At 39.2% G+C, this 27,839-nt stretch overlaps 1 protein-coding gene across 3 annotated transcripts in view; it reads left to right on the top strand.

Annotated features, from left to right (window-relative positions):
- Window positions 1-3,387: 3,387 nt before the first annotated feature.
- Window positions 3,388-27,839, top strand: part of spats2 (spermatogenesis associated serine rich 2) — a 39,550-nt gene continuing 15,098 nt past the window's right edge. The window contains exons 1-5 of one of the 3 annotated variants that reach the window (XM_066708178.1): window positions 3,388-3,489; window positions 10,645-11,099; window positions 20,010-20,089; window positions 20,470-20,578; window positions 26,913-26,962. In XM_066708178.1, coding sequence (XP_066564275.1) covers window positions 11,075-11,099; window positions 20,010-20,089; window positions 20,470-20,578; window positions 26,913-26,962 — 264 coding nt within the window. In that variant the 5' untranslated portion in view covers window positions 3,388-3,489; window positions 10,645-11,074. Of the gene's footprint in view, window positions 3,490-3,578; window positions 3,711-10,644; window positions 11,100-20,009; window positions 20,090-20,469; window positions 20,579-26,912; window positions 26,963-27,839 lie in introns of those variants that run through there. The other 2 variants (XM_066708179.1, XM_066708180.1) reach the window with 2 other exon arrangements.

The following is a 27,839-nucleotide window of genomic DNA, read 5'->3' as shown; positions in this document are numbered from 1 at the left end:
TATAAAGGTATTATAGTCTTTGGTTTATATGAACCCTTTCATTATAAGTGTACTTAGAACCACCTTCTTAAAAAAAAAAAAGAGCCTTGAACTCATTGGATTATCCCCCTATGTGAAGACAGGACAATAAAGGGAAACTAGACATCTTCTGTCTGGTATCTACTCAAATAAGCACAGTCTCTCAGAGTGATTTATTAAATGAAGCATAATCTTACTTATAATATATAGAAATATCTTATGTATAGAACCTGCTTGGAACAGTGCTTCTGTGCAGTATTTCTACCCTGTGGTTGATGATGATACACAGTGGCAAGCTTTCAGATACAAGTGTGGAGGTGCCTGCTCCCTTATGTGCTTGGTGTCGAAAGAGAAACTCACAACCCCCTTCAAATTCTCTCCGCAGGCAGGCTCGGTCATACCAAGACAACAGCAGTTGGGAAGTAATCTAATCTTCTCATACTGGGAACGGTCTCACCAAGCAGCAACAGATTTAGAGGTGTCTCTCTCACAGAGATGCTCAAATTAAGCAAAAGGAGTTCACAACCAGGGATACTGTTAATTTACTTCCATCTTGTCAGCCACCCCACCTACAGTTAAGCGGGAAGCCTGCTCTGGGACAATTTCTCTTCAGTGCCTCCAGGACCAGTAGCCATTTTGGGCCAGGCACAAGGTCAGACCGGCTCAGCACCGATTCCCGGGACTCTAGGATATACAGGTCAGTTGTATTCAGAAAACAGTCAGTGCAAAATAAGCAAATATGAGCTTCTTTCCTTTTCCATTATAGGTTGTAAATGCCAGGACAGCCACCAGAGGAGGGCTAAGAAAGACAGCAACAGTTAAACAATGCAATTGCAATTTCAGTCCTGGTTCCAAAAGGACTACCGTCCTTTACCACTTTCCATGGTGTTTGAAATCAAGTGCTGTGTCTGGCATATGGTTGGCTGTTAACTTAAATAACACAAGTGAAGCAATAAACCGATTCAAAAACAATAAAGGAATAAAGAATAAAGGAAAACAAAACAAGGTTATTAATAAGTGGAAATAACAAAGATAAACCATAAAATAAGATAATTTAGTGCACTCAATAATAGTGAAGAAGGAACCAACAAACAATAATTAAATGATAAGTGATTAAGACCACTCACGCCCCCCTTGTGACATGACCTCTGTAACAATGAGCTCTTATCCTAATCATACAATCATTCTTAGTTGTGATTAGCCTATATTTTATGTGGAAGGCCTTCAGATACATGGCTGAATTGCCATCTGGTGGAAAACATGAGAACCCAGCCCTTGCGATATGTAGTGCACAAATGCAGTGCGCTACATTAATCAAGGTCAATGATCATTTCTGTAGTGCCCACTACATAATAAAGTATGTAATGTGGAGTTGAAACTGCTGGCATGAGTTGAAGGTATGGTTCATACGTTGAATACTACAATCATATGTATTACTAATAAGGGAGAGAACTAGAAGATGTCAGGGGAAAATCAAAGCCATGAGAGAAAATATAGAGGGAAAGGTTTCATGGGGGATTGTATGGGGGGAAATATTTTTCAGATGGGGGATTCAGATTGAAATGGGGGATTTCTGTAATATTTTATTCATACCTTTCATTATTCTACTAGTTATGATTATGTTACGATTAGGGTTATGATTTGACTTCCTATGCAGACAGTCTTAAAGACAAAGTGGCTGTAGAGTCAGTGAAGGAGAAGTGCAAGGGGATGCTGCTGCAGATGGCACATCAACTGAAGGCTCGACTGCCACCCAATATCAACATTCTGGAAAAACTGGACATGTTGCACCCAAAAGAGGCATTATCACAAATCAAGAGACCCATCACAGCTATTGTGAATGAATTCCAGGTGGTATGCCAAGACATAGGAACAAAACAGCTGATGAGTCATCCCTGTACGAAGACGGATGCTGCAGGGAACAAGCAGTATGGTAAAGAGCTTGCCCTCACCAACTCTACCAATTTCAACTGCAGCAGTGGAACGAACTTTCAGCACTGTCACACTGATGAAAACAAAACTAAGAAACAGACTTCAGTCCAAAACTTTGGAAAGCCTGCTGCAAGTCAAATACTGCTTAGAGTAGAAGGGACAGGACTGCAGGAGCTTTCAGCCAACTCCACAGATGCTCCAGCAGTTGAACAGCAACATGTACAATATCAGCAAGGAACAGGACTGTCTGGATGCTCTATTCGTGGGAACTTAAGTTTGTAAAGCCCTGTTAAGATTTACATCTATTTAATAATTTTTCAGTGGCAACTGCATTTATTCTCACATTTTATCCATGCAAGTTATACCTAATAATAGTCTGAACAAAAAAAAAAAAAGTATTGTTTATTCATATTTACAATTAGGTCATTTTCCAATAAGAAAAGAGGTATCTTTATTTTTAACCATACTTACTATAAACTGGCCTTTGAGACGTTTCAAAGCACAAATCAGTGAAACCGCCCAATGACAACTTTTAATTTCCCGGAGAGTCTATAGTTTAAAAAAGAAAAAACAATATATAATTCTGAATACGTATTGTTCTCTTAGCTCAAAACGACACGTACTGAACGTATGTGCTTGTTATACCACATACCAGCGCACGGTGAGTTCCTCTGAAATTCCTGCACTGCATTGTCAGGAAGATGTCCGTCGCCCCTTTGTGTCGGGTATCCAGAATTGCACTTATTGGAGTGAAGAATAGCGGTTTCATGCGCTGTTAAAATGAGTAGCACAAAACCTATAAAAACGACATATATATTCATCTGCAACTTAACTGGTCATAAATATGGATAGACTAGACGTGTGACACAACATAACCGAAACATTTTTAGATACAAAGCAACAGATACACCACTATTTTCGTTCATGTGTATGAAAGTAGTGTCTGTATAACTTAACACCTCACAGACACGGTCATTCTATGAGCTAAACAAAACTAAAAATACACTAAAATACATTAAACCATTTATTGTCTACTCTTTAGACATTTGTCTAGTGTCTTGCACCTATGCATGAGGTGTTGAGACAAAAAAAAAAAGGAAATGTAGTGTATGTGGAGGAAAACAATTTGGGGATCCGTGCCAACAATGACATAGAAGCAGGACTCTGTCGACTCTCGCCAAGACGCCGCCGTGGCAGTTAGCGCGCGCCCCCGCCGTGGCCGCGGGGTGGGCGGGGCGTCTGGCTCGAGGGTGACAGCACGCTGACGCGGCTGGAAGAGACGACGCGCAGCGATTGGTTAACTCCCCGCACCGGAAACGGGTTTGAGAGCTGCGATTGGAGCGCGGCCCGGAAGCAGCTACGAGGGGGGGCGGGGCGAGCGCGCGCTGCGCACGGCTGCGTGGACGCGCACGAGGACGGGGGGGGGGGCGGACTGGAGTTAAGAAGGAGCGAGGAAGTGACGTCAGCGTCGCCGGCTGAAGGAGAGACGGACAGACTGACGGATAGCGCTGCCAAGGAGCCTGACGGTGCATTAAATAGGTAATTTGGGGATTAATATGAAGACACACTGATAATTGACTGAGAGGAGCGTCAGGTCCAGGCAGGAGGAGGAGTAATTGCCGGGGAGATGAGGAGGCAGGGGGTACTATGTGTACTCTGTTCACAGTACAGTAGCGCTGCGCTGAGTGAAGCTGGGACTTGTTACCTGGGACAACATGCACTGCAGCACTGGTGAAATGGTCCAGTAATGATCAGCCAAGGTAGTGTTATACTGAGCAGGGAAGAAGCTGCAATATTACAAGGCCTTAACTTGTTATTTTATTTCTCGCATTTTGTGTGTTTGCGCATTTTTCTAGAGAGGCTTTAAAATAGCAGTATGTGGTTTTAGGGCTGCATGTAACTTAGCGACCGCTGCTATCCAGATAACACTGCGCATCCTGTACCAGAGCCTGTCGCTTTGACTGTTGATCTACAACGTGGGCACTTTGCATGATTTTCGCTAAAGGCGTGGGATGCCGTATGTGTCGCCAAGTATTTGTTATATCTTGTTTTTCTTTTAATAACGAGAGTCGCATTTCGCGAGTAGCGGCCCCTATTGACTTGGCTAGCTGTCGGCACTCCAGGGCAGCACAGAACAGTCTGGCAACAAAGGGAAGCGAGGAGTGTGATGCCTGCCAATCCACGACACCCCTCTTTAATATGAATCTATAGAAATTATATCGGTGCAATATGCACCCTATATTTCAATGTTTTTTTTATGCTTTGGAGTTTAAGGTCACTTAAAAATAAGGGAAGATAGTCGACCACAAAATGGAAAGTTCAGATGACAATCCTCTTGAAATGCAAAGTTCGCTCCGAATATGCATGCATTATATTACGGGCTATAAAACAGGTATTTTAAGCCCTAATTAGCCCGAGGACTAAAACTGAACGAACATATTCCACACTTGCCAGCGCTCTTTTCACGTGAAATGTATTTAAAGGGATCTGCCCGTTTCAACTTTTTATAAGTGTACCACACTTGCGAGTAAACAGATTGCGAAAGAGTGTATTAAAGCAAGCAAGCAATAACAGACCGACGCTACACTGAAGACTTGAGTGGGGGTGAAATGTGTTGGAATCGGTGCTCGGGACTGCAAACGCAGAGGCCCATGTTCGTCCCCAGCCCTGCTTGGTCCGTTTCGTTTTACTGCTGCTCTGCTGAACACAGTCGTGAATGCAGCCCCATTGCGGAGCGGCCAGTGTGCGCTGAGGGAGCGCTCTTCTGGGTGAACTCTGGCACTGAGCGGTGCAACTCTATCCGGGATTGTGGTCAGTGGCTCTCGCCACACTTGAAAGCTTTCCCTTGTAAACGCCTAGTTATGGTTATTGAATCGGAGAGAAGGTGGGTGGGGAAACAACTCATTGGGTATCATGCGTGTCTGTCAGCCTTGTGGCTATGCTTTAAAAGACCGTTACATTTCGTTTTGATCTTTGATATTGTTTGGACATTGGTATGGCATTGCTCGGAAATGAAACCAATGCGAGCGATTCTATTCTGTTCATTTTAAGCTCAACGGTTTATTCAGACAGGAACGGATTGACGTTTCCCATATCAGACCGGTGTTGAGGAATCGGACACAGATTGACTTGCAATGGCACTTGAGTTCTTTCTGGGAGACCAGAAAGAATAATGTAAAGTTTAATGTTGCCCTCTCCCCTCATTAAATACGGCTTGGGGTATGTAGTCAAAATCAGCGGTGCTCGGCAACTTCTAGAATACAACCCAAATAGACATTTACAGAATCCGTTATTGTCTAGAAACGTGAAATGCAAAAAAGTTTATCTTGTTGCATGATCACAGTCTGAAACCCACAGCTGTACATCCGTTTCTGCCTGAATAATTTACTTGCATCTGGCATTTACTATTTACTTAATATACTAAACTTTACCCGGTGTACTGTTTTCAGAACCCCCCCACCTTTGCAACATTTTATATTGCAGATAGCAAAGAGCCATGGGATGGGAATGAATGATTTACTGTTTCACGCAAAATGGAATTCAGATGTTTTAAAGTGTTTTATACGGAATCTCTTGCTAACCACTTCACTTCATGTAGCATTGAGACTGGCCTGAGGTCAAGTAGTTACTGATTGCGCACTAGGGAAATCCTAATAGATGCTTAATAAAAGCTTGGGGGAACAAAATGCCTTGCAGCCTTGCAGGCTTTGCCAGACTGAAGGTATTCTGTCATTTATCTGAATGGAACAAGCTTCTGTCTGTGCCTTTCAATAATTTACATTATAGTTTAAAATCCCTGGTATGTTGAAGTTGAAGCTGAAACATTTCTTTGGGGGGTGGGCGTGCATGTCTGCATTAGAGATTAGCTGATCTATCTTTTTATAAAATCTGAATTTAGGAAATTTACTCAACTTCCAAGCATCTCTGTACTAGCATCTGGGATCCTACCGCACTGTATGATGACAGTGATTGATGGTGTTACTAGTTGCATAATTCTAGTGACCATCTCCTGCAGACTATTAACCTTAATTGTTCTCTTGAGCTTTATTAAAATCAGGAGGATAGCTGTGACCTGGGGAGCAGTGTGCAGTGTCTCAGGTCTAGTTCTAGGTGATTTGAGTTTGGTTAAGAGATCTGTGACAGGTTCTGTATTTTGTCTTTGAGTACATTTCATGCTTTCAAGCTAGTGTGTAATTTTTTTGTGAAAAAAACTGATGCGTCAGGTTTTGTTTTAATATATATGTGTGTGTGTGTGTATATACACACACGCATATATACACACGCCTGTAAACTGCAAGCTGTAAACGGATTATATATTAAATGTATTGCCTTCTCCAATAGAATGTTGGTTTCAGTCCAGTGACCATCAAAGCACCTTGGGTATTGAGGGTTTTGCCAAACAAATTGTATAGTTCCAAGCAGATGCTTTACAGTGGGGGTTAAAACCATGATTAGTTTGGTTTGATAGCATGTTCAAAACCACAACACATTTCCCACATGGAGATGGTCCCTGAAACGTGTACTGCCTCCTCCAAATATGTGTACTTTATTGAAATGTTCTGTATAAATGATAGATTTTTAACCTCCTTGTAAATTCCATATTCAAATAGTTAGCATTTGACCTAGTCTGCTCAGTGGATAAGGTGAAATAGAAATGGATACATAAATACTGCAGGTGCTTTCCAGAAAGTATTTTTGTATCTTACTGCTCACTTCTGGGCTGAGTTCCATTTCAATAACCTACAATCGCATAACCTTTTTCCATCATGTTTTTTCCAGTGAGTGGAACTGGCAACACAATCTTGGAAATGAATCTGCACTACATTTTCTGTTGCTACAACTACAACCAAAACTACACATAAAATACCTTTAATCTTTATTACTACAGCTAATAAACTAGGCTTTACATTACGTTTACGTGTATCTTGATTTTTCAAGTTACCTTCTCTCTTGAAAGCTTTCCTGTATTAAGATAAGGAAGAGCATTTCAAAGCCTAGAAATGAAACCAAAAAAAGAACAAATCTCTGGGCCAGATAATTCATGATGTTTCCATTGAAGCATAACAAAAAAGATTACAAAGGTTTGATTTTTGACTGTTAGAGCAGCATGTTAAACTCTGATGTAATCTGCACTGCCCCAGGTGTGATCTTTGAGTTTAAATGTGTTCCCAGGGGAGGACATAGCTGCATTGAGATGTGTTTTTAAGAAATGTTTCTGAAAAAGCATGCATCTTGTTTTGGTTTTCAGACACCTGATCGTGAGGGTTTCTGTTCTTCAGCTTTGGTCAAGTATGAAATGCAACTGTTCATGTCCCCTATTCTACTCCAACATGCTTCTATTCCTAAAGGCTTACATATAATAAGGGATTGGTAGTAATGGGTAACCTCCAAATAGTTCTTAAATATTCATCCTTTTAAATAGATTTGTTTTACTGGCTTGTATCGTGCTTGGCAGGGCTGAAGATAACGTGCAGTTTAGCTTGAGCCTTTGAATTAAAGCTGTATGGTCCAACAGAATGAAAAATCACCTTGTTGTATGCAGTAACCTAAGTGTGGGAAAATGTACTGTTATTAATGAGAAGTATAAGTAGCACCTGGAGAGTATCCTACTTACCTTGAACGAGAGGGCTAGTGGAGTTTTCCTGAGATTCCCCAATATTGAATTTGAAAATGGTTTAATCATGACATTAGAACCTGAAGCTGAAAATGCTTATAGATGGGTCTAAGCATCCCTATGAATAGTAGTGAAGTGTGCAAATGTTTTAAATTTTTAAATCACTTGCACAACAAGTCTGTCATTGCTGGTTAGCAACTTTTTGTTGTACAAAACCTCATGCTGTTTATATGCTTGTATACGGTAATGAGTGTCATTTTCTTTACTTCTTGTAAGGTGGTACAACTGGATTACAATTTGTTAAACTGTATTTTAATTATTCCATACTTGACGTTTGTCTTGTGGTGTGGACGATTGTTTATTTTGTATCCAAACAGAAAAACAAAACCATTTAAATCGGTTATGACTGGTTTAATGAAGTCAGGAGAGTAAGTCCTCTTTTACGACTTGTTCACCAGCATGTAAACATGGCCTATGATGGAGAAAGACTGTACTAATAAAAGGGGTATAAACTTCACTTCAGCCATTGACTGAATAAGCTACCCTTGCTTGTGACCAGTACTAGATTTGCTACTGCAACTGCTGTTTCCCTTATATCGGAAGATAACTTTTGCTGAAACTAAACCATTGTCACTCTCCTTTGAACAACACTAAATTTTACATTCCTTACAGTATCGGTGTCTTTCAGCTTTTGATGAACCATACCCAAACACTCCCACATAACGCAAACTAAACCATAAAGGATCAAAACTACGTCAATGTGCATTTCTTTCTTTTCTTTGAAATCTTTTGAAATCTCCCCTGGTATTTCTACAACATGACCAAATCTATTTACAGGTTAAACTGCGTACTCTGTGAAACTGATATGTGCTGATTACAAAGGGTGTGTTTACATGGCTTATGTTTCTATTCCCCGAGCCAGCCAGAGGAAAGGGAAACTTAATGGGCACAGCTGAGCAGTAAAGCCAAGCCGTTTGCCGAGAATGCAATGTATGCTACCAGGAAGTGAACTCCTAAAGGTCTTGATCACCTGGAACATCTTGAATAGCACTAGATACGGAGAGAACAATTAAAAAGTTTGCGAGTTGACTAAATGCGCAAGCATGCAAACATGCACGTCTGAGAAAATACCAACACGGCATAGCCTAGTGCTCAAATTGTGGTGCTTCTGGCTTTCAAAACTTCTCCCCTGTTCTTTGAAAACATGTTGCCATGCATTTTATTTTTCACACTTGTATACTTGTATAGTGCTTTTTTATCTCTGATAATCAAAGCGCTTTACATGTTATAGAGTCCAAAGCACGGCACTTATTCACAGCACAAAGTACTGGCCAGGCCCAGACCTGCTTGCGTGACAGATTTTTTTTTTTTCTCCTTTTGCCCCCCTTTTTATATGAAGGCATGACAACTGCTTCTCTGGTGCACATAAGCACTGATATCAAGAGGCCAGTTCTGCAGTTCAGTGTGAGTATGGACAAGGCTTGCCAGCAAGAGGAGGCTGTTTGTTCCATATTACTCATTTGGCTGTCAGTAGTTTATTGATCTCGACGTCTCATTCTGTAGTTTCTTGAATGTTTCCCAGGGACTCTACTTCATCCATGTGGCTGGGTAAGCTTGTTCAGACCCCCATGCCTTCTTGTCTATATACGGGCCTTATTTTCTTAACTGCCCTTGTTAATTTCTTCTAGTGTCCTCAAGCCCTTTCCTGGTTAATCCTTAGGGTGTTTGCAAATACCTTTTCAGGGTTTTGACTGCCTACATCCCCTTGTTAACATGTTAACATTTCCCTAAATTAAAAGTTCTGGCACCCTCATGAATTGGCATGTTTTAAGTAAATGCATTCTATTGGATTCAATAACAGAATGCAAGCACACCATTAACCTTCATATAAAATTTATTTCAAGGATTTCACCATGCTAAACTTGGATTTGATGTAATTTTGCTGCAAATTACTTATCTTGGCTTTCTGGAAATTATTCAAAAATTGGCTTTGTTCCGGTGACTGCAATGGTGGGTGGTGGACTGGCCTCCTCCTGTGGTAAAACCAGTTATGTGTTCCATAGCTTTTGCTGTAAGCTAGTAGAAACCACTAATAAAACAAAAAGCTGTTAGTTTTAAAGATCCATAATGTATGGCTTGTGCATGGAGCTACAACAAAAAAATAATAATCTGAGAATCCTTGGTTTTGAAATGATACTGAGACCTTAGAAATCTGTACATAATTTTGATACTAGGTGAACCTAAGCTGTCGAATGTAGGCAGGATAAAACATGGGGTTAGGGCTAAGCTACCACATAAATGCATCTTGTGAAAACCACTCTGACAGCCAAATAACCTCTTTCCCCCCCCCAAGCAGTGGCAACTGTACATAATGCTACCCATGATATGATGTTGCATTTTTCTTTGAAAATGTGGAATCTATGGTGTTAGTCTTCAGATCATTTAGGGCTACAATCTAGATGTTCTAGGTCTGCTTAGATCAGTTATTTTATTATAAAGTTCAGAATTAGTTCAGTTAAGTGAATAATTAGAGTAACTGCAACAAACAGTTAAACTTCTGCACACTTTCTGGAGTTTGCCTCATGTCAAGGCTTTGAGTTAAAGTAATTTATAGCTGAACAAATGCAGAATTACTAATGAAAATGTATGCCATGGAGTGTGATTAATGGAAATAAGTCTTCATTTCAGATTTGCTTACTTTCATTTGAATTTGTGTGCAGAGGAGGAAATGGCTTTTCTTCAACTGTAAGATTCTGGTGGGCTGGCCTTTAAAAGTATCCGGACTTATGCAAGTCATTTATGTACCACATTTTTATCGGGCTTTTTTTTTTGTTTTTTTTATAAAAATTTAAGCTCAAAGAAAAAGTGGCAGTGATTTATTTTATTATTATTTTTTTCTTCCTTCTCCCCCAATTTATACACTGTACTAATACTCTTGCCTGGCCTTCCCACCCACACAGTCTCCTGATGCCCGTCTCTCTAGCACACCAAATGTTGCCTATTAATGGAGATGGAAAAAATTACATCACTCAATTTTAAGCTTTATATAATTTTTTTTTTTTTTCTTTTTTCTTTTTCAGAAGCCAGTGTTCTAAGCTTGTAAGGAGGATGTGTTCATCCCTGCAGAGGTCTGTGGCGCCTTGCGCTTGACTTCAGACTCTCTTCCTTTCCAAGTTCCCTGGGTTTGTAATGTGAGCTGTTGCTGCATTGTGAGGGGGAGACACCAGAGATTGACGGATACAGAGAAGGAAAGAGGAGCAGGCGGTACTAGACTGTCTAGGGAAGACTGGAGCGAAATTAAAAGCAAGTTTGTGAACGAGACTGAAAGGACATATTTCCCCCCCCCTTTTACCTTTCGAACAAAAGCTGAGCAGATCCTCCATTCCCAGTCCTACGATACACTACATCCACTTAAACTGTAGCCCTCTGAGAGACCTTGTTTGGACTTTACCAGCTTTTCTTCTTCATTGTATAATTTTCAACTATCTAGTCCGTATTTGGGATTTCAAGATGGCCAAGAGAAACAGTCACAAAGGTAAGTGTCCCCACTTGATATGAGAGAATATAACCACTTTCACCAAAGGAGATGAAGGTAGGGGTCTCTGCCCTTCAATTCTTGGCACCCTATCCTGAGATTTCCTCCAAACATGATTTTAAATGTAGATTTAGGGCAATAGTCCATTACCAAATCTTCAGAGCCATTGAAATGCAGGTATTGTTTGTGTACAGCGAACATTGCAATAGGTTGTTTGGCTTTGTACTTTGTCCTAAGAAACCTAAAGATCCAAGCAGGTGATCTGATCTAGCACAGTGCACTTCACATGGAGACCTCAAAGCTATACAGAAAGCACTACAAGTTAGTCTTTTAAAAACAAACAGAGAACCCTTTCAGTTTGTCAAAGTTCTCAAAGACTTTAGCACGGAGTTCCATAAATAACCCCCCCCATCCACCCCCCTACACGCACACACGCAATACTGTTGCACCATTTATTGTGAGTGGCAATTCAAATACCCTCTTGCATATCCTCTTGGCTCCTATAGATAATGACAAATGTTGACTTGTTTGAACAGTTGTGCTAAGATTTGTATGACTGGATTTGTTTTCTCAGTCAGGTTCTGCATGAATACTAACTAAGACAGGGATTGAATCCTGTATCTGGCCTTTCAGCAGTGTAGTCCTTGAGGAGGCCACAGTCCAGCAGATTTTGTAGGCCCATTTAATCTCTGCTAGCTTTGAACCTCAGGGAAAAGGTGCTAAATTTAATTTTGAAATAATAATTAAAAAAAAAAAAACGAAAACGAAAACAAAAAGCCCTGTGTGGCCCTTCTTAGCTTTGGATTTTAAGAACCTCATCCTATGTTCAACTGTGGTAAACCCATTGCTGGTACTGTATGGTAGCAATTCTAAATCATTGAATGAGAGAATATTTATACCCCCCACACAAGTTAAATGTGAAAACCACAGATCACTTGCAGAGTGATTTAAGTTTATGAACCATTTATTATAAACCATTTAACTTTCTTGGCATTGAGAATCTTTTGTTTTTCTACATATACCTGTTCTTTATCGCAAGATGTTATGCTTCTGTGCTAGCTGAGCTTTCTGCATGGCTATTTTTAAATATTTTTAAAATATTTTAGCATTACCTACAAGAGGAAGGAAAGAATGCAGTAGAGAATGCAATCCTTGAATCTACGTAAAAAAAAATCTAAACCTATGGTGTCATTCCAAAAATAACCCTTTGAACTTGAACCCTGTTTAGCAGAGATGGTACCTGCTGATTGTAGAGTCTCATTCAAAATATTACAGGTGAACTGGTGAAATTTGTTTTAAATTGCAAATTAAGTCAATGTTGCACTACTGCCTGGAGTTTTCAGACTGGATTGGGTGTAAATGTCACGCCTTGCAACGCTCATCTTTGTGAATCGGGCGGGGGCTATAGCCTGATTGGAATATTGAAATGGAACTCCACATTCTAAATAGGCACCATTGTGTACCTTTTTGGTGCTGGTATGGTTAACTTTCCACCTTATGTTGCTGCTATTCAAAGGGACGTACAGTAATTCGACCATCAGCACAGTAGCTTTGAAAGCAGATTGGAAGTCTTCAGGCCCTGCTGTTTATGACTTATAAAAATTGTGTCCAAAATAAACACGAGAGGAAGAATGCACCACTGGTATGTATGAGCCTTATTTTCCATATGGAACAGATCAGCAAAAGAGCTCAAATATTTTCATTCACTTCAGTGTGTTTGTGGAGAAAGGAGGGAGGAAGGCAAATGCAGTGCTTTAACTACACTTGATGATGCAACTGAGGGCTAGATGTACAACATTTTTCTGCAGTACAGTATATTTTTTCTGAATTGGGAACAACATTTAGGGGTATTGTAAACTTAGTAACTGCAGCTAGTTTAAATCATTATCCTGGTTAAAATTGACTTACTATTTAGATTGGATTCAGTACTAGTGTACAAACTGGTAAATTCCTAGTTAATTTTAAATTCATTCCGAAAATGTTTTAGTCTGTCAAATGCACCATCCATTGGAAATTCGCATTTTACTCCCACAAGTACTGATTTTATAGCTGTTGCACATTTGAGTGTTTATCACTTCAGTCATTTTCATCCTGCCATGAAAAGCACAATTTGAACAACTGCTTTGTGTGATTTCTAGCACTTGTATTCTTTACTATTAGCACTCAAGTGTAGTTTTTCTAAGCAATTTGGAGAGTCCAGTTATAACTTAAGTAATCGCTGGTACCCACAGTTTGCAGATGTCCGGCTACTGGACTGCTTACTGGCATTAGTTCATCCCTAACATCTGATCGGCAGTGTTTCTAGGATACTGATCTTGAAAATGTTTCTCTCAAAAGGACGTCCTGTTTAAAAGTTAGTTTCACATTATTTAATATGATAAGCAAAAATGAGGAGTCAAAGCTAATCCTGTTGTCATTTTGTTTGAGTTTTTAGACTCGTTACAAGCTGACTATGCCAAGAAAAAAAAAAAAAGTGAATTTCAGGAAGTGCGTTGGGGGAAACAAGTTATACACTTGCAAATTGAGTATATCCAGTTATCCCCTTTGATTTAGAATGATGTATTAATTCCTAACAGATGAGCATTGTTACAGTAGTGTTGTTCAGTGGTCTCAAACTCTTTTGCTTGGCTGTTTGCAGTATTAAAGTTTCATGGACCACCACAATATGCATTTTATTGCATATAAAACACGTGCACTGGAAGGAAGAGGAGGAAAATATAATAGTAATTACCAAAAATATATGCAAAACCAATGCAGAACACTTGAATAATTTTCAATTATTATGGTAATGTTTTGGATTGTATTATTAATGTGAGTTTGAAATGAGTGTGATGGGTTGTAGGATGAAATCTATTACATTTACAGATCACGTTTTGGGAACCACCTGTTAATTGCTATTCTACAGAACGTATGATTTTTTCCATCCCCCCTCAAATGAGGAAAAGGGGGTTCTCTGACTAAGACAGAGGGTCCCAATCTATATGAATTTAAGGTATTTCACTTGCTGTTTAAAATACCAGCCTCTGTTTTTAAATCTAATTAATGTGGAAGAAGATGCTCTTCAAAGCAGGTCTGATTTTAAGTATCCCCTTAGAGCCTGAGCAATACTTGTGAATCTGGACAATAGTGAATGGACTTGTCCAGGGAACACTGCTGTTGTAATCTGCTCTTACCCATTTAAATGTCGCTTAAAGCACAGTATTTGACATGACTGAAACTCTCATGAAGACTCTGCCAGTTGTTATCAAGAATGTTATTAATGGGTCCTTGTAGAATATTTAGTGAGTATCCGGGAAATTCCGAATACTGCTCTTAGAGAAGGACTTCAGAAAAGATAACCATCTCTTCAGAAGCTGAATTTGTATAGTTGTGAAAAGGATATGCCTGTTAACTACAGAATGCTGTTGCTGAGAATTAAGTTTTACACTTGGGAGTAACTTTTTTTTATATGAGTATATCGTTTTGTATTACTTAGGAATAATGTGATCAAGCAAAAGCAAATGTTGTCCCGTATTGTTGGCACACATGCCCATCGGAGGACACAAACAAAGCCTCCCTAAATCCTGGAATAATTAATTTGCTAAAGGTTCCTTGAAATATAATCTCTCTGCAGGAATTCTGATAACGAAATCTGGAACGCATATTCTGAAAATGAAACCCACATACACCCCAGATTCCTTTTATGGAGAGAGTCTTCTCTTCTGTATTCTATGAAAAGATTTCGGGTTTGTACATTTAAGCTCAGTCTCCTTTGCTCTGGTAGGACTTGATTGAATCAGACTTCTAAGCTAACCCTCTTTGCTTATTCCATGTAGTTTGAGTTGTTCTTGCAAGAACAGGGCTTCCCAACCTTATAAACACTGGCAACATTTTCTCTGACCCCAAACTAAGACGAGATCGACATTGCATTACAATGAATATTAAAGCAGTTCATAGTCTCAATTAAGTGCATGCAAACCTTTTACTTTTTTACAAAAGTAAGAAAAACTTTAACCAAAAACACCTTGAATCTGCAACCCCACTGGGCTCATGGGAACCACTGTACTAGATGCAAGTGTGAAATCTGATCAGTTGCCCTGTAGATTGTTTCATTACAATCTTTACATTTATTTTCTAAATTTAATTAATCCCTTTAGTCTTTTGCCCTCTTTTACCCCCTCTGGCTTGCCACATTTGGATACTTGATTGGTAAACAAGGTGAATGGCTTAATTTTGAATACATTTTAAGCATGGTTTTCAAATTGGTAGATAATGTAACTTATGTTTTGGTCCTGCTTAAAGAGGTCATAATATAATGTAACTTTTGTTTGCTTGTCGGCATTCCCAAATTATTTTATATGATGTGGATTCTGGAAGGCAATTTTAAATGGGCTGTATAATGAGTGGTTTTCTGCGGTAGAGGTCACAGGGTGGCATCCTCTTTCAGCACATTCAGGAAGAGCACGTCCTGATTAGCTTCTGAAAACCAGAGCATGTTTACATTCAACAAACCATTAAATCACCCTCCACTGTGAAACGGTTTAGAAACTGGTCAAAGTGTATTTAAACATTCAGGGAGTCTGACGGCTATGGAATGGCATTGAATATTCAGTATATATGAACTCTGAAATGTGTCCCTCTCTCTTTGCCCTGTCCTGCAGGGAAGCTGTATTTCAATACTTGGTTAGTAAATGAGTTTAGATCACTGTAAACATGACTTTGAAAGTGGTAGGTACTGTAAGCTGTAGATATTGGGCAGGATCACAATGTGAAGTGTTGCATGTGTGTGGGAATATAGGTGTGTGTGTGAGATCTCTGCCAAGGAACGAGAGGGAGTACAGAGTGCTGCTAAACCATCCAGAAAAATATAAACCCTAATCTAATCTCTTCAGACCGCAAGCACACAGAACAGGATCCTGTTTCCTGGACACTTTCTTTCAGCAGCTGTCCTGGAAGAACAAATCCAGTTATTTGGCACTGGCATTCTAGACAATTAACTTCCCCCTCCGCTCTCCTCCTCCTTTCCTTATCCTGGCCTTTTATCCTTGACCAAGTTTTGAATAGGAGGAAAAAAAGTACTGAGTTTTTCTAAATCATGCTCTTTACAGTTTCACAGGCCTTCTATAGATCTATAGATCTCAATCTGGAATACTCAAGTGTTATTCAGAGTTGTAGATTTGCATGTTTTCTGTGACTGTCAGTCTGGGATGCAATTCAAACAGATGGACAATCCTGCAACAAATGTCTGCGATCGTTTTTTGTAAAACATTATATTTTAACAGGGTAATGGGGCAAATTTCCAAAAGAGGATCTGTTTACAGATCCACTACATTTGATGTAGCTTATCCACAGTATATTGTCTGATCCCCTTTTCTCATCTCTTGAAAACCAAATGGATGTACAAATATAGGCCTACTTAAAATATTTTTACTCCAGTACAGCTTGACCAGTTACGGTATAATGAGGGAAAATGTTTAACTCCTTCTTTTATTGCTATAATCCTTTTATTTTATTTTATTGTGCAGTTTTGAATATGTAGTTTATTTAGCTCCTCAAAGCCATGTTGCATGGCTAGCTAAAGAGGGCTATAGCTTTTAGAATTTGAGGAAATTAACAATTTTGCAGATTATCATTCATGAGCCATTTACTTGTTGATTCACTTCAAGGTGGTGCAGTGTTTTGCAACATACTAAGCAAAAGGTTTATTAGCATTTTGGGGAGAAAAATATTGAGCCTTTCACACATTTTGGAACTTTGTGCTTGTGTCAAACTAAATCTGGTGAAAACTGCTTTATGAGGGTATTCAGAAATTTTGAAATAAACCGAAAACCTGCAGCTCCAATAATGACTTGGGCACTCCTGTAACTATTGCGTTGATTTTTGTTTGTTTCAGGAATCACAAATTGAAATTAAAGCGCAGCTGTGATCAGATCTGAAACAAGCAGGCAATTATTTTTTATGTATAAAGAGTTCTGTAACAAACTACCCAGGGCAGTTGAAACTGAGTCATTTGGCTCTTCCCAGGAAGTGGTTGATTGTGATTCTGGGATTGATTAGCTAAAAATGAGCAAGATCAGCCAATTGGCTTCTTCCTAGCTTGCAGACGAGCTTTCTACTACTTTGTAGTACAGCTAAAGCTTATTAGCTTTTGAGGACTGTGGTTCTTGCTTCCCATGTCAAATATCCCAGCAAAACTATGCTGTGAAAAAGGCTGCTCATGTGCTGATGGTAGAGAGGGAGAATAGTAATGCTGCACAGAACTCAAAATGCCCAGTGGTGTGGTGTGCAAACCCTTCCCCGCCATGGAGTTGGTCTGCAGGAATCTACGTCAAGCCATTTTGCCTGACAAATCTCGCCGTCGCCCTTGTATAGTCAAATACCGTTAATTCGAGTTTGGTTTCTGGCTACAGACCACTCCTTAATGTTGCAGTTAATTCAGTTATCTATTGTACAACCAGGGTTTCTCTAAAAGGAGTTGGAAAGTACAGTATTTGAGATACCTGGAAATAGGGATGAAACTTTTGTTTTTAATTTCCTGTATCTCAACCTGACTTTAAAATGTGAATCGGAAAATTGGTTTAATTTGTGGTCGAGAACACCCTGGAGCAATCAGTCACCCACTAAATCGAACAAAGGGTGTGAATGAAATTGGATTTAAATGGGATTAAGGAAGGGCATTGGTTAACTCTTGTTCTAATATGAATCAGTGGCTCATTCAAGATTTCTACCATTCCTGAAGGACCTGGAACCACTACTACCCTTTTTCAGTGACCTGCATTTGCTCGGTTTTAACTCCAATCCCCATATCACCCCAGAGTCCTTTCAGGATCATAGCAGGAATTCTACATCTCTCTCTATTGCCTCACCATTTCTAAACCATGCCAGAGTACTAAAATGCACATTTTAACTGGCAGAGATGCTTTTGTATACTTATGTATATACGTATGTTGTCTTTCTATAAATATAACCCCCGTGCGTACCTTTTGATCTTTGTTGTCAGGTGTGGCTTTGCTCTCCTGCATCTTGTGCTTTTGGTATTGAAATAAACTGACACCCATGGTTTTTATCTGGGCATCTATTGTTCATCTATTCATCTATTGTTTAACTCCCTGAACAGAGCCTAGCTGTACTATTGATGCCCTGATTTTAAATTGCATTGGAGTTTTGATAAGCAGTAGCCTAATGCACAGGTTCTTATAGTCCTATTCATATTAATAATGTATATTAAGCATATTAATATAACTTTTGTTTTTTGGTCCTGGATAACATGTCAGCTGATTTTCTTTCCACCTAAGGTATATTTAATTGGTACATGGAAGGAACTCATTTTATATAACTACCATTTTAATTTAGACACTTTTCCCCCCAAGTTATTGAAATGTCTTGATCTCCAACTCTAGAAATGCAAACCTATACAAAAATATGTACTAAAGGACATTCATTGTTCATTAAAGTAATTTGTCTCTGTTTGAACAGTAAAAATAAATAACATGAATCAAAGGGATTCTCCATGATTTTGTGTTCTAGAAAGGTTTAAAATAAGATTTGTAAATTTCATTATGTATTTAAATGTTTGTGGAAATGTAAAATACTGATCAAGATTAGGTGCGTGTGTGAGAGATTCATAACACCTATGCCGGGTTGAATAGCAGTGGAAATTGCAGTGTAATTGTTGTATTGTTGCTAGGTGGATGCCTGCCTTTAGGCTCCTCCCACTGTCATTTGTGAAAAACAACTTCAAACAATCTGTGGAATTCCAAGTAGGCTTATGAGTTTTGTTTACATTGTGACCCAGCTGTTTCAACACGGAACTTCCCATCTGAGAGCAGGCCTCCTCCCTCTTGGGTGTCCGCACTTACGTAGGATTTTGTGCAAACACCTGGCGGTGGCGGTTGCTGCTCCAGTATCTGGTGGTGCTGTACCAAATGTAGTTTAGAGGTCCTTAAAGGGTTATACAATAATAGCTTTAATTTTACACCTCATAGTATAGCATAGTTCACTGAAGTGCAACACTGCAGTAAGAATACATTGGTTTTTGCCATCAGACAATTCGGTATGTAACTTTTTTTTTTTCCTTCAGTGTGGCTGACCAATTGGTCTCTAAGAGAAGTGTAATTTGACAATGTAGGTTTTATAGTGACAAATTACCTACACCCTTCTGTGATCTGGTCAAGACGCTGACTGTTGGAAAGTACAATCTGAGTAGTTTGAGTAATCAAGTTGGAGTTAATCAATCCCTTCGTGAATGTTCTGCAGGTTCAGCAGCTACATTATCTAGTGCACTCAACCCCATCCCCCACTCTTTTATTACATTCACTGTTTTGCCCTGCTTTTGACTTTTTTTTTTTCTCTGAAGTTGAGCCTGCAGAGATCCTTGTGTACTTTGCCTACTTTGTTAATTCTGCCAGCTGTTGCTCAGTGTTCAAGCATAAAAGCTAACTTCAAATGCAAACAACTGATAGCTTTTCCTTGATTAAACAGGGCAGACTTGCCAAGATCCTTTATGTGCTCTGCCAGCTAGTGGTTTCAAATGGCTTGTTTTATGTTTTAATATTGAATGAAGATTTATTTTTACCTTAATTTTCCTGCAGTGATTACCCAATTTCTATGTATTACCCTGCCCTGAACCAAAACATGTGTATTAAAGGTAGATTGATTTCTGCTGATCGCCTTTAACAGGCAGACTCTCATTCTCCCAGTCAATATCAATATTCTGGAAGGGAGGTTGTTTTAAGTCTCCCAGAAGCCCTGCATTCCTAGGGGCTTCCACATGGTGCATCCTTTAAAAGCATCCACCCAGAGTATGGGGAATTGAAATTCCATCAAGCAATCTGAACAATGGCACTTTCACATTGAATGAGAGTATTACTCCGCCACTGATCATGTCTTTTATTGAGTGAAAATTTTTGACGGCCTGGCTTCCATTTCTAGATACGGCTGGAGTAGTGTTTGACACTCATTCCAAGATGGTGATGTCACAGGGAGGAACCTTTGAAAAGATGAAAGAAAAGGTAAGATAGCCCAGTGCAGCATATTCCACTGCATAGACCTTTTATGCAATGTCATTGTTTGTATAGCAGTGAAGTACAAGTCCTGTCCTTGAGGGCCAAGATATTGCAAACTTTGGATTATTCACAGATCAGAGATTGAGAGGAAATTTATTTTTACAGCTTTAAATTTGAAAATACATGAATGCAGTCAAGTAGAAAAATAAACCACTTTTGTAATCTGAACACTATTATAATTGCCCTCTATAATGGAATAGGTTAGATGGAACCTGGTCATTTAGCCTCATTCATAACCAGTTCCATTCAAAGACTTTCAGCTGAAACATTTATTGTAATCCTTTCCTAAGGCATCTGACCAATAAGCCTTGATCTGTCCGTTTCAGATCAGTGCTGTGCGAGCTGTCGTTCCCAACAAGAGCAACAACGAGATCGTTCTGGTGCTCCAGCACTTTGAGAATTCGGTGGACCGCACTGTGCAGGCCTTTGTGGAAGGTAAGCAGACAACACGTCCTCGGTTGGCAGGGAGGGGGAAGTGGGTGCGTTGTACTTCATTACCAGGCTTAAAGACTACTCAAACTTGCCATTTTCCTGTAGGAGTAGCCGGAACCAAGTTAATTTTGGCTGACCACTACTGGGGCATGTCCATATGGGTGGCATGGGGTGGTGGCTGACACCTTTGAAATGAGCTGTGCCACCCCAGCTAAGTTCCATGAAAAAGAACCTTGTCAATTTACACCTTGCTATTGATTCCAATAATAGTAGAAGCTTACGGTGCAAGTCTGACGTATCATTTTATGGTAATTTGAAATAAATTGGGATACTTGTCACTGTGTAATTAACAATTTTGTCATCTTATGAATTTGTACAAAATTAGAATTTACTGTCTAGAAAGGGTTAATTGTACTTTAATCTTATGGTCTTTACATTTCCCCCAATAACAAGCCAGACCGTTAATTTGCAGGATTTTCATGCTAAGTAACTAGCTTTATTGAGACCATTTGAACGGCTCTTTTGTTAGCCTACTATGTGGTGGTGGTGGTGTTTTATGGTAGATAATATTTAAATTAATTTGATGCATTTCTTATGATTTACATGCTGAATAGATGTGACACAAGATGAAGAGGAAAGGGGAATATATAAAGTTTGTATATGAAGAAAAAAATCTCTAATTCTGGACAAAGAGAATACAGGGGAGAGGGAGATAGAGTTCAGTCAGTAAGGAGGGAGCTGGAAGACACAGATGGAGAGCAGGAAGATGAAGCTGAGGTAGAGGGAGATGAAGATGAGGGAGAGATGGAAGAACAAGAGGGAGAGCCAGAGATTGAAGAGCAGCATAGTGAGGCTGAGCACAACAAGGGCGCACTTAGCATAAGTCCAGTAGGAATCACGGTATGTTAATTCTCTGATTTTCATTGCTCAGTTTTTCTATTGGCATTAGGGTTGTCATGATACTAGAATTTTGAACTTCGATACGATCCCAATTCCATTTAATGATACTCGATACTGCACCAAAAAAAAAAAAAAAAGAATCTGCACACACAACATACATTAGCATTCCTTTCATAAAGATACACAATCTTCACTCCAGATCAAATGGGCCAGAGCAGTAAACGCAAGTATCATAGTATCGTTAACTGAACTTTTTCCAGAATTCAGTAACCATTCAAACATTTGCAGGTGTAGGTGGCTAATTACACTCATGTATATTTTGGTGATTTCTTTGGCCAACATAACGCAGCATTCCGTGACTGGTTTAATCTGGCTTGCTGTAGTAACAGACAATAGGCACATTCATGTTTTACATGTTACTACATTATTATTGCATAGATTTATAATACATTGATACATTATTTGATTATACAGAACATGCATGCAACACACACCAGTCATTCTACAGACCAAAAAGTAATACAGTAAATAACAGGCAAATATATCGTCCTGTGCTTGCTACACAGTCTTGAGCCATAGCTGATCCGTTAAACCATATTAATACTGGGTAGAGTAAAGGTGACTCCTTTATACTGTGTAACTTATATTTTAATAAATAAAGCCGTGTCGGTAAGAATCTTAAAGGCAGATATAGCCAGAAAATAAAAAACGAAATCGAGCAGCATTACCTAGGCGTATATTATGAATATGCCTTTAGATATAGCTGAATCAGTATTTTTGTTGTTGTAAATACACGTGTTATTTTTAAATTGTTATGAATCAGTGAACACTAGAACCGCACAGCCGCGTATTTTGGGCAGCTTTTGCAATACAAAAGTAAATATCTCTGCTTATGTGAATTTCTCCCGCTTATCTGTTCTTGTATGTTGCAAAAAAATTAATCAAATACTTATACAGCGTTTGCTGTAAACTCGTCGAATGTAATCAGTTTTATAAATACTTTCTTCAGGTGCCGGACCACAGTTTATGCTGTAGGCTTGAATACAATAAAGCTGACCGTCTGGTCTTTGTAATGAACTCAGTTTGTGAAATATAATTTGCAATGCGTAAATGTGTACACATATTCATACATTATTGTCATTATTGTATTAGCAGATGATACAAAATATACACAATTGAAGAATCACACCTGATCTAGCTATCCGCTACCTGTCCATTCATCGGCTCAGCAAGTTTCTATCTTTCCTTTGGAAATCACTCTTTATGTCGTTGCAAACCCAGGTCTCTTGATCAGTCCCTGTCTGATCATGTGCTCATTATTTTGTATCAGGTGCAGGGCTGGCGATAGGCTGGCTGCTGTTAGTGTTTATTAGACTGCTGCCACTACAGTTCAGTATCTACAAGACTGAAGATGCCCCTCACCCTGCGCTGCACATGGAATAAAGACACTGCCAGGTTGCTAAATGCAACATAAACAGTGTTTCACATTGTTGAAGTGCAGTCTGTGGTAAATGCACTGCAGTGTTGAAAAGCGCGTTCCTGCATTGATGTATGCAGCTGTATACAGTCAAGCCCATTTCAAAGCGCTTTCGCATTGCTTAAGAGGTTATATTTAAATGTTATGCTATTTTTATAACTTTTTTTTAATTGTATGTTTGCTAACGTGCATACTGATTTCTATACCAGTTTATACAGTTTAATGTGCAAAATGTATTGGTTTGTTCATGTTTATGTAGCTTATATTTGCATTGTCAATGTGAATGCAGTGTTGCTGCCGTGAAAATGTTGTGTGGTGTTCATATTACAATATTAAGTTTAATCCAACTGATTATTTTTAGTTTTCATTTCACAGCTGTTTTATAAAGGAGACGCATTTTGCAGGTGCGATGGTTGTATTTAATCCGAAATCTCGGCGGTTCTAGTGTTAAGCGCTCACCCGATATATCAGTCCAATCAATACCAAATTGAACAAAAATACCACAGAAAAGTGGTGCAATGTCTCGGCGAATTGTGATAATCCAGGCTTTCCTTTTGTTTGTCTACTGAAAATCTGTGAGATGACGGGCCTATATCTGTCATGAAGGGAATCACTCACACGGCTAGAACACAGTGATGCACGTTTCTTTATCGCACTTCCGGAACGCATGCTTTCGGAGCCTCGTTTTCGCCGGGACCGTGCATAAGGGGAATTGGTTACAACCTCGACTGTCTTTGTTTCCACCTGAGGTCTGTGATGTTACTGCGCGGACAAAAACACTTTTTTTTGTTTAAGTGAAAGACGCGATCACACAATTTTTGTTATACAAGTAGAGTTCTTCGATTTACTTTATTACCGAATGCAAAGCTCAAAACCGTTTCTGAAATCTGGTATCGTAGTAGTATTGGAGTATCGGTATTTTTGGCAACCCTAATTGGCATTAATAAAGATTCTTCATTTTACTACAACAGGACATTAGGATCGTTGTATGTTGTTAGTCGTAGGACAGAACAGACAAAACATTCTCAAGGAGATGGGCAACTTGATTTCTTTTATAAGGGTTAAAAGAACTACAGAGATTTGTGTGTTTGGAGTTTGGATCCCAACTTGGGATTTGAAATATTCAGGATTTGTTTCAAAACTAGTTGCAAAATGAACTATGACAAACACTACAACTTCATCAGAATAGGCCTAATTGTTTTTTAGTTGGTTTAGCCTAAATGTGGGATTTAGTTAGCTAGCTTGCTACTATTGTTTACCATTTTTTCCATTGGCTTCTCATTCTCAAATGATCTGATTTTACAGCAGGCTATGACATTTGAACCTTCATTGAAGTTAATGTGCAAATTTAATTATTTTCAATAAAGTTTGTCTTGGATAAATACAATTTCATGCATTCTCTAAATCTCAAATAAGAGGACTGTAAGCAAGGCTATACATGCTCTATAGCAACATGTAATGATGCATGAAACCATACATTTTGTTTGCCATACAAGTTTAATTTTCATTGGAAACTATGTACGAAATGTGTTCCACATTGTTTGCTTGCAAGGGTTTTGATCTGTGTAATGTCATGACGTTTTTGTATGTAGTTTACGTCACTCTTCCTTAACTCAGGAAGGGAGAAAAAAGGCAATTGTATTCAAACTGCTTTGTTGTGTAATCTGAAGCTATGATTATGAATAGTCAGAACCATGGTAAAGGTATTCTAACACAAGGTATTTTCACCTTTGCTGTTGTGACTTGTGACAATGTCATTCTTATGATTCTGAGGTTAGTAAGTCGGCAAGCCATTTATATATTTTAAATGTTGCTTTGAAGCAATTGGCTGGGGTTATGTTTTTAATTCTCCAGTTGGCCAAAGAATTGATGCCATCCGAAATTGTAACCGGCAATTATTAATCTGTGTGTGTGTTGCAGTTCACACACCCACGCAATGCAAGCATTTGTAGAGTTGCAGACTGCTTCTGTGAATCTTATGCCTCGGTTCCACTGGCTTGAGTGTCCGTGCCATGCCATGCCATGCTAGACGCGTCCCACAGCTTTTTGTAAAACCAGGCTGTTGTAGCAAGTCTGTCCCTGTTCTGAGGGGAGCAGAGCAATTTTGTGAGTTTGGTTTGTTTCAAACCGAATAGAACACTACGAGCGATAGAGCATGATGTGTAAAGGACTTTTTGTCTATTTTATTATTTATGCTTTACATGATTGGAGACTGTATAATAAATGCACCTTTCTGTTAAGAGATATTAGGAATAGCTAAACGTGTATAGACAACTTTATATTTAGTCGAGCATTACATTTACCGTAAGAAAACGTTTCCATGTGCAACAATAAAAATATTTGCTATTTATTCTTGTTATTGTTATTGTAATCATCAAGATATGAGTTAGTAGATATGTATTTTAAATGGCACTTGACTCCCTTAACTTACTCTTACTACAGATTTGTAACTGCAAACAACACTTTTTGCCGTATTATTTTTAATTTACTTAGCAGACGTCCTTAAGCAGGGCAAGTTACAGTTGAAACAAAATACACACGTTTCACGATTAGTTCAATTATCATCTGCTATATTGTAGCTGGATGATTAAAGTGCACATTTCAGTCATGGCATTTATGGACTTATGGACGCATTTATTAAACCAGTCCATAATGTTTTAGAGGGAAAAGCAGATCTGCTGTATTTCATTTATTCATTCATTTAACTTGTAAATGGGCACACGTTCGCCTTCATACTCATTGTCTCTGCGAGGCTGTTATGAAACAGACCTGCAAACCATTCAGAAAACAGCCTGAAATACTGTCCAGTTGTTCATAAAATATTAATAAAATTTGTCTGCTACCGCTCCAATTATTATCCTTCAGTTTATTAACTAGTAACAGCACTGCACCGGGTCCTGTGAAATCCGTGTTCGGCAAGTTTTTAATACACTCGGATATTAACTGTAAGCAGTAATTGTTTCTGTGCGTGGATTTCACTCCATGCTGCTAATAAAAGTAATTTCTTCGTGATCCCACACCGCACTTGAGATTATATCTTCAAACATAATGTAGCCGATCTCGCTTCTGAAAGCGAAAGGATTTCCTTAGTGGGCGTGACAGACGCTTACAGCCATGTCTGGCAGCAGATAGTTAACTGTCCACAAAACCTGGACGCGTCCAGATGCTTAAGCCAGTGGAAACACCCGTTTAAGCGTCCAGGGCCAGACACGTCCAGACCGGTCCGCCAGTGGAAATGGGGTACTAGTCGGTTAATTATGGCAGGTCTCAGCCGCATTCTCATTTTTGTTTTAATCCTGCTCCAAGTTACCATGATGCAAATCGTTACAAGTTCCTTGAATCAACATGCACTGTAAAAACCTTTAAATGGTCTACATGTTCAATTCATAAAATAGGCTGGATAAGTAATTCACCACTCCAGCTGGGGAAACAACCTCCCCCCCCAAAACAAAATAAACATCCCTTCATGGACTGGGTCTGAGACCCCGGGATTATGGCTGGCCCAGACTGGAACCAGTGCTGCTGGTATAATGGGACTGAACCTGCACCTCAAGCTTTTTCTACTTGAGCCACTTGGGAGCCGCCTCATTCGTTCAACTTAGGCTCTAATGTTTTGTTTGAGACCTCGGCAGTTTGTTCCCTGGTATAACACCTGTGGCCTTAGACTTATTTTCTGGGGTTCACCTGGTTAGTAAGGAGATGCTGTCTGTCTGATAATCTCTAAGCTTGCATAATTATCACTGAAATTACTTCAGTAGGAAATGTAATACATTTTTTAAGAACTTCCAGATCAAGACACTGCAACTTCTTGTTCTGCAAGTGACTTTCTTCCCCTGAAGTTTGAAATTTGTAACTGCAAAATGTATTAAGCTGCTTATTTAAAATTTGGTGATCAGTTGTCCTATGTTGATGTACATTGTACACTTCACAAATCCTGTGCATTTGTTCTGTTCTCTGCAGGTAGTGCTACAGAAATCTTAAAGGAGTGGAATGTAACGGGGAAAAAGAAGGTATGTGATGGAACTGGAACTGGAATCGCCAAGGGTTCGTTTGCAGTAATGCCACACTGCAGGTGGCTGTAGTCACCCTCTTTTGCTTCTCTTCACCTTCTTTGATTCTCTAGAAGATCAGTATACAACCACCTGTATCCTCCTTGAAAATGATCCATTGGAGAATCCTTAAATCCTTTACCCTGAACACCATACCTCTTTTGGCAACAACAGTTGAACCTTTCCTCTGAGATGCTCAACATTGGGCCTTCTAATTTGCTACATTTTCTTCCTGTGTTTGTCCAAAAGGAAAGCAGGATCTGTGTACAGCAATTCAATAAATCTTCAGACGCCTTGCTTCCTCTTGCCACTGGGAGCAAGGTGTAGACCATTTTTAAAGGTGTCCCCATAGAAACAAAACTTTCCTTTTAATTGAGAGTCTGAGTGCTGTTGCATTGCTTATAGCCTGTTCACTTGGAGGAAGAAAACAATGTGGTTATTTTCAGCATGTGGTGTGTTTAATGCAGTAAGGCTAATTGACTTCAGCTGCATTTCCACTCTGAAAATGCCTGTACAAAGGAGAGATTATGTGATGGTTTATAAACTTTGTTGGGAGCAGTGGGTGTTGGATGGACTAAAAGCCTGGGGATGGAACTGGCAGGTCCACTTTCCTGAAATCAAGCTTGGTTTCATTTTTGATAGAAAAGGGAGTGTGTAAAATGTAATCTAACTGAATGAAGGCTTCATCATTTATGCTATGCCCCAGTTTTAGGTATAGGTATCCCAGCATGCATCATGGATCTCACATATACATGTAATATTTGCATCTTATTCATAGCTGGGGTCTTCAGCTATGGATATACTGTATAACAAGGGTACCATCTTAGAACCACAGCAC

The sequence above is a fragment of the Amia ocellicauda genome, chromosome 7 (genome assembly GCF_036373705.1).
Source record: "Amia ocellicauda isolate fAmiCal2 chromosome 7, fAmiCal2.hap1, whole genome shotgun sequence".
In the NCBI taxonomy this organism is placed as follows: domain Eukaryota; kingdom Metazoa; phylum Chordata; class Actinopteri; order Amiiformes; family Amiidae; genus Amia; species Amia ocellicauda.
The sequence above is the reverse complement of the archived record's forward strand: the minus strand, read 5'-3'. Positions and strand labels throughout refer to the sequence as shown.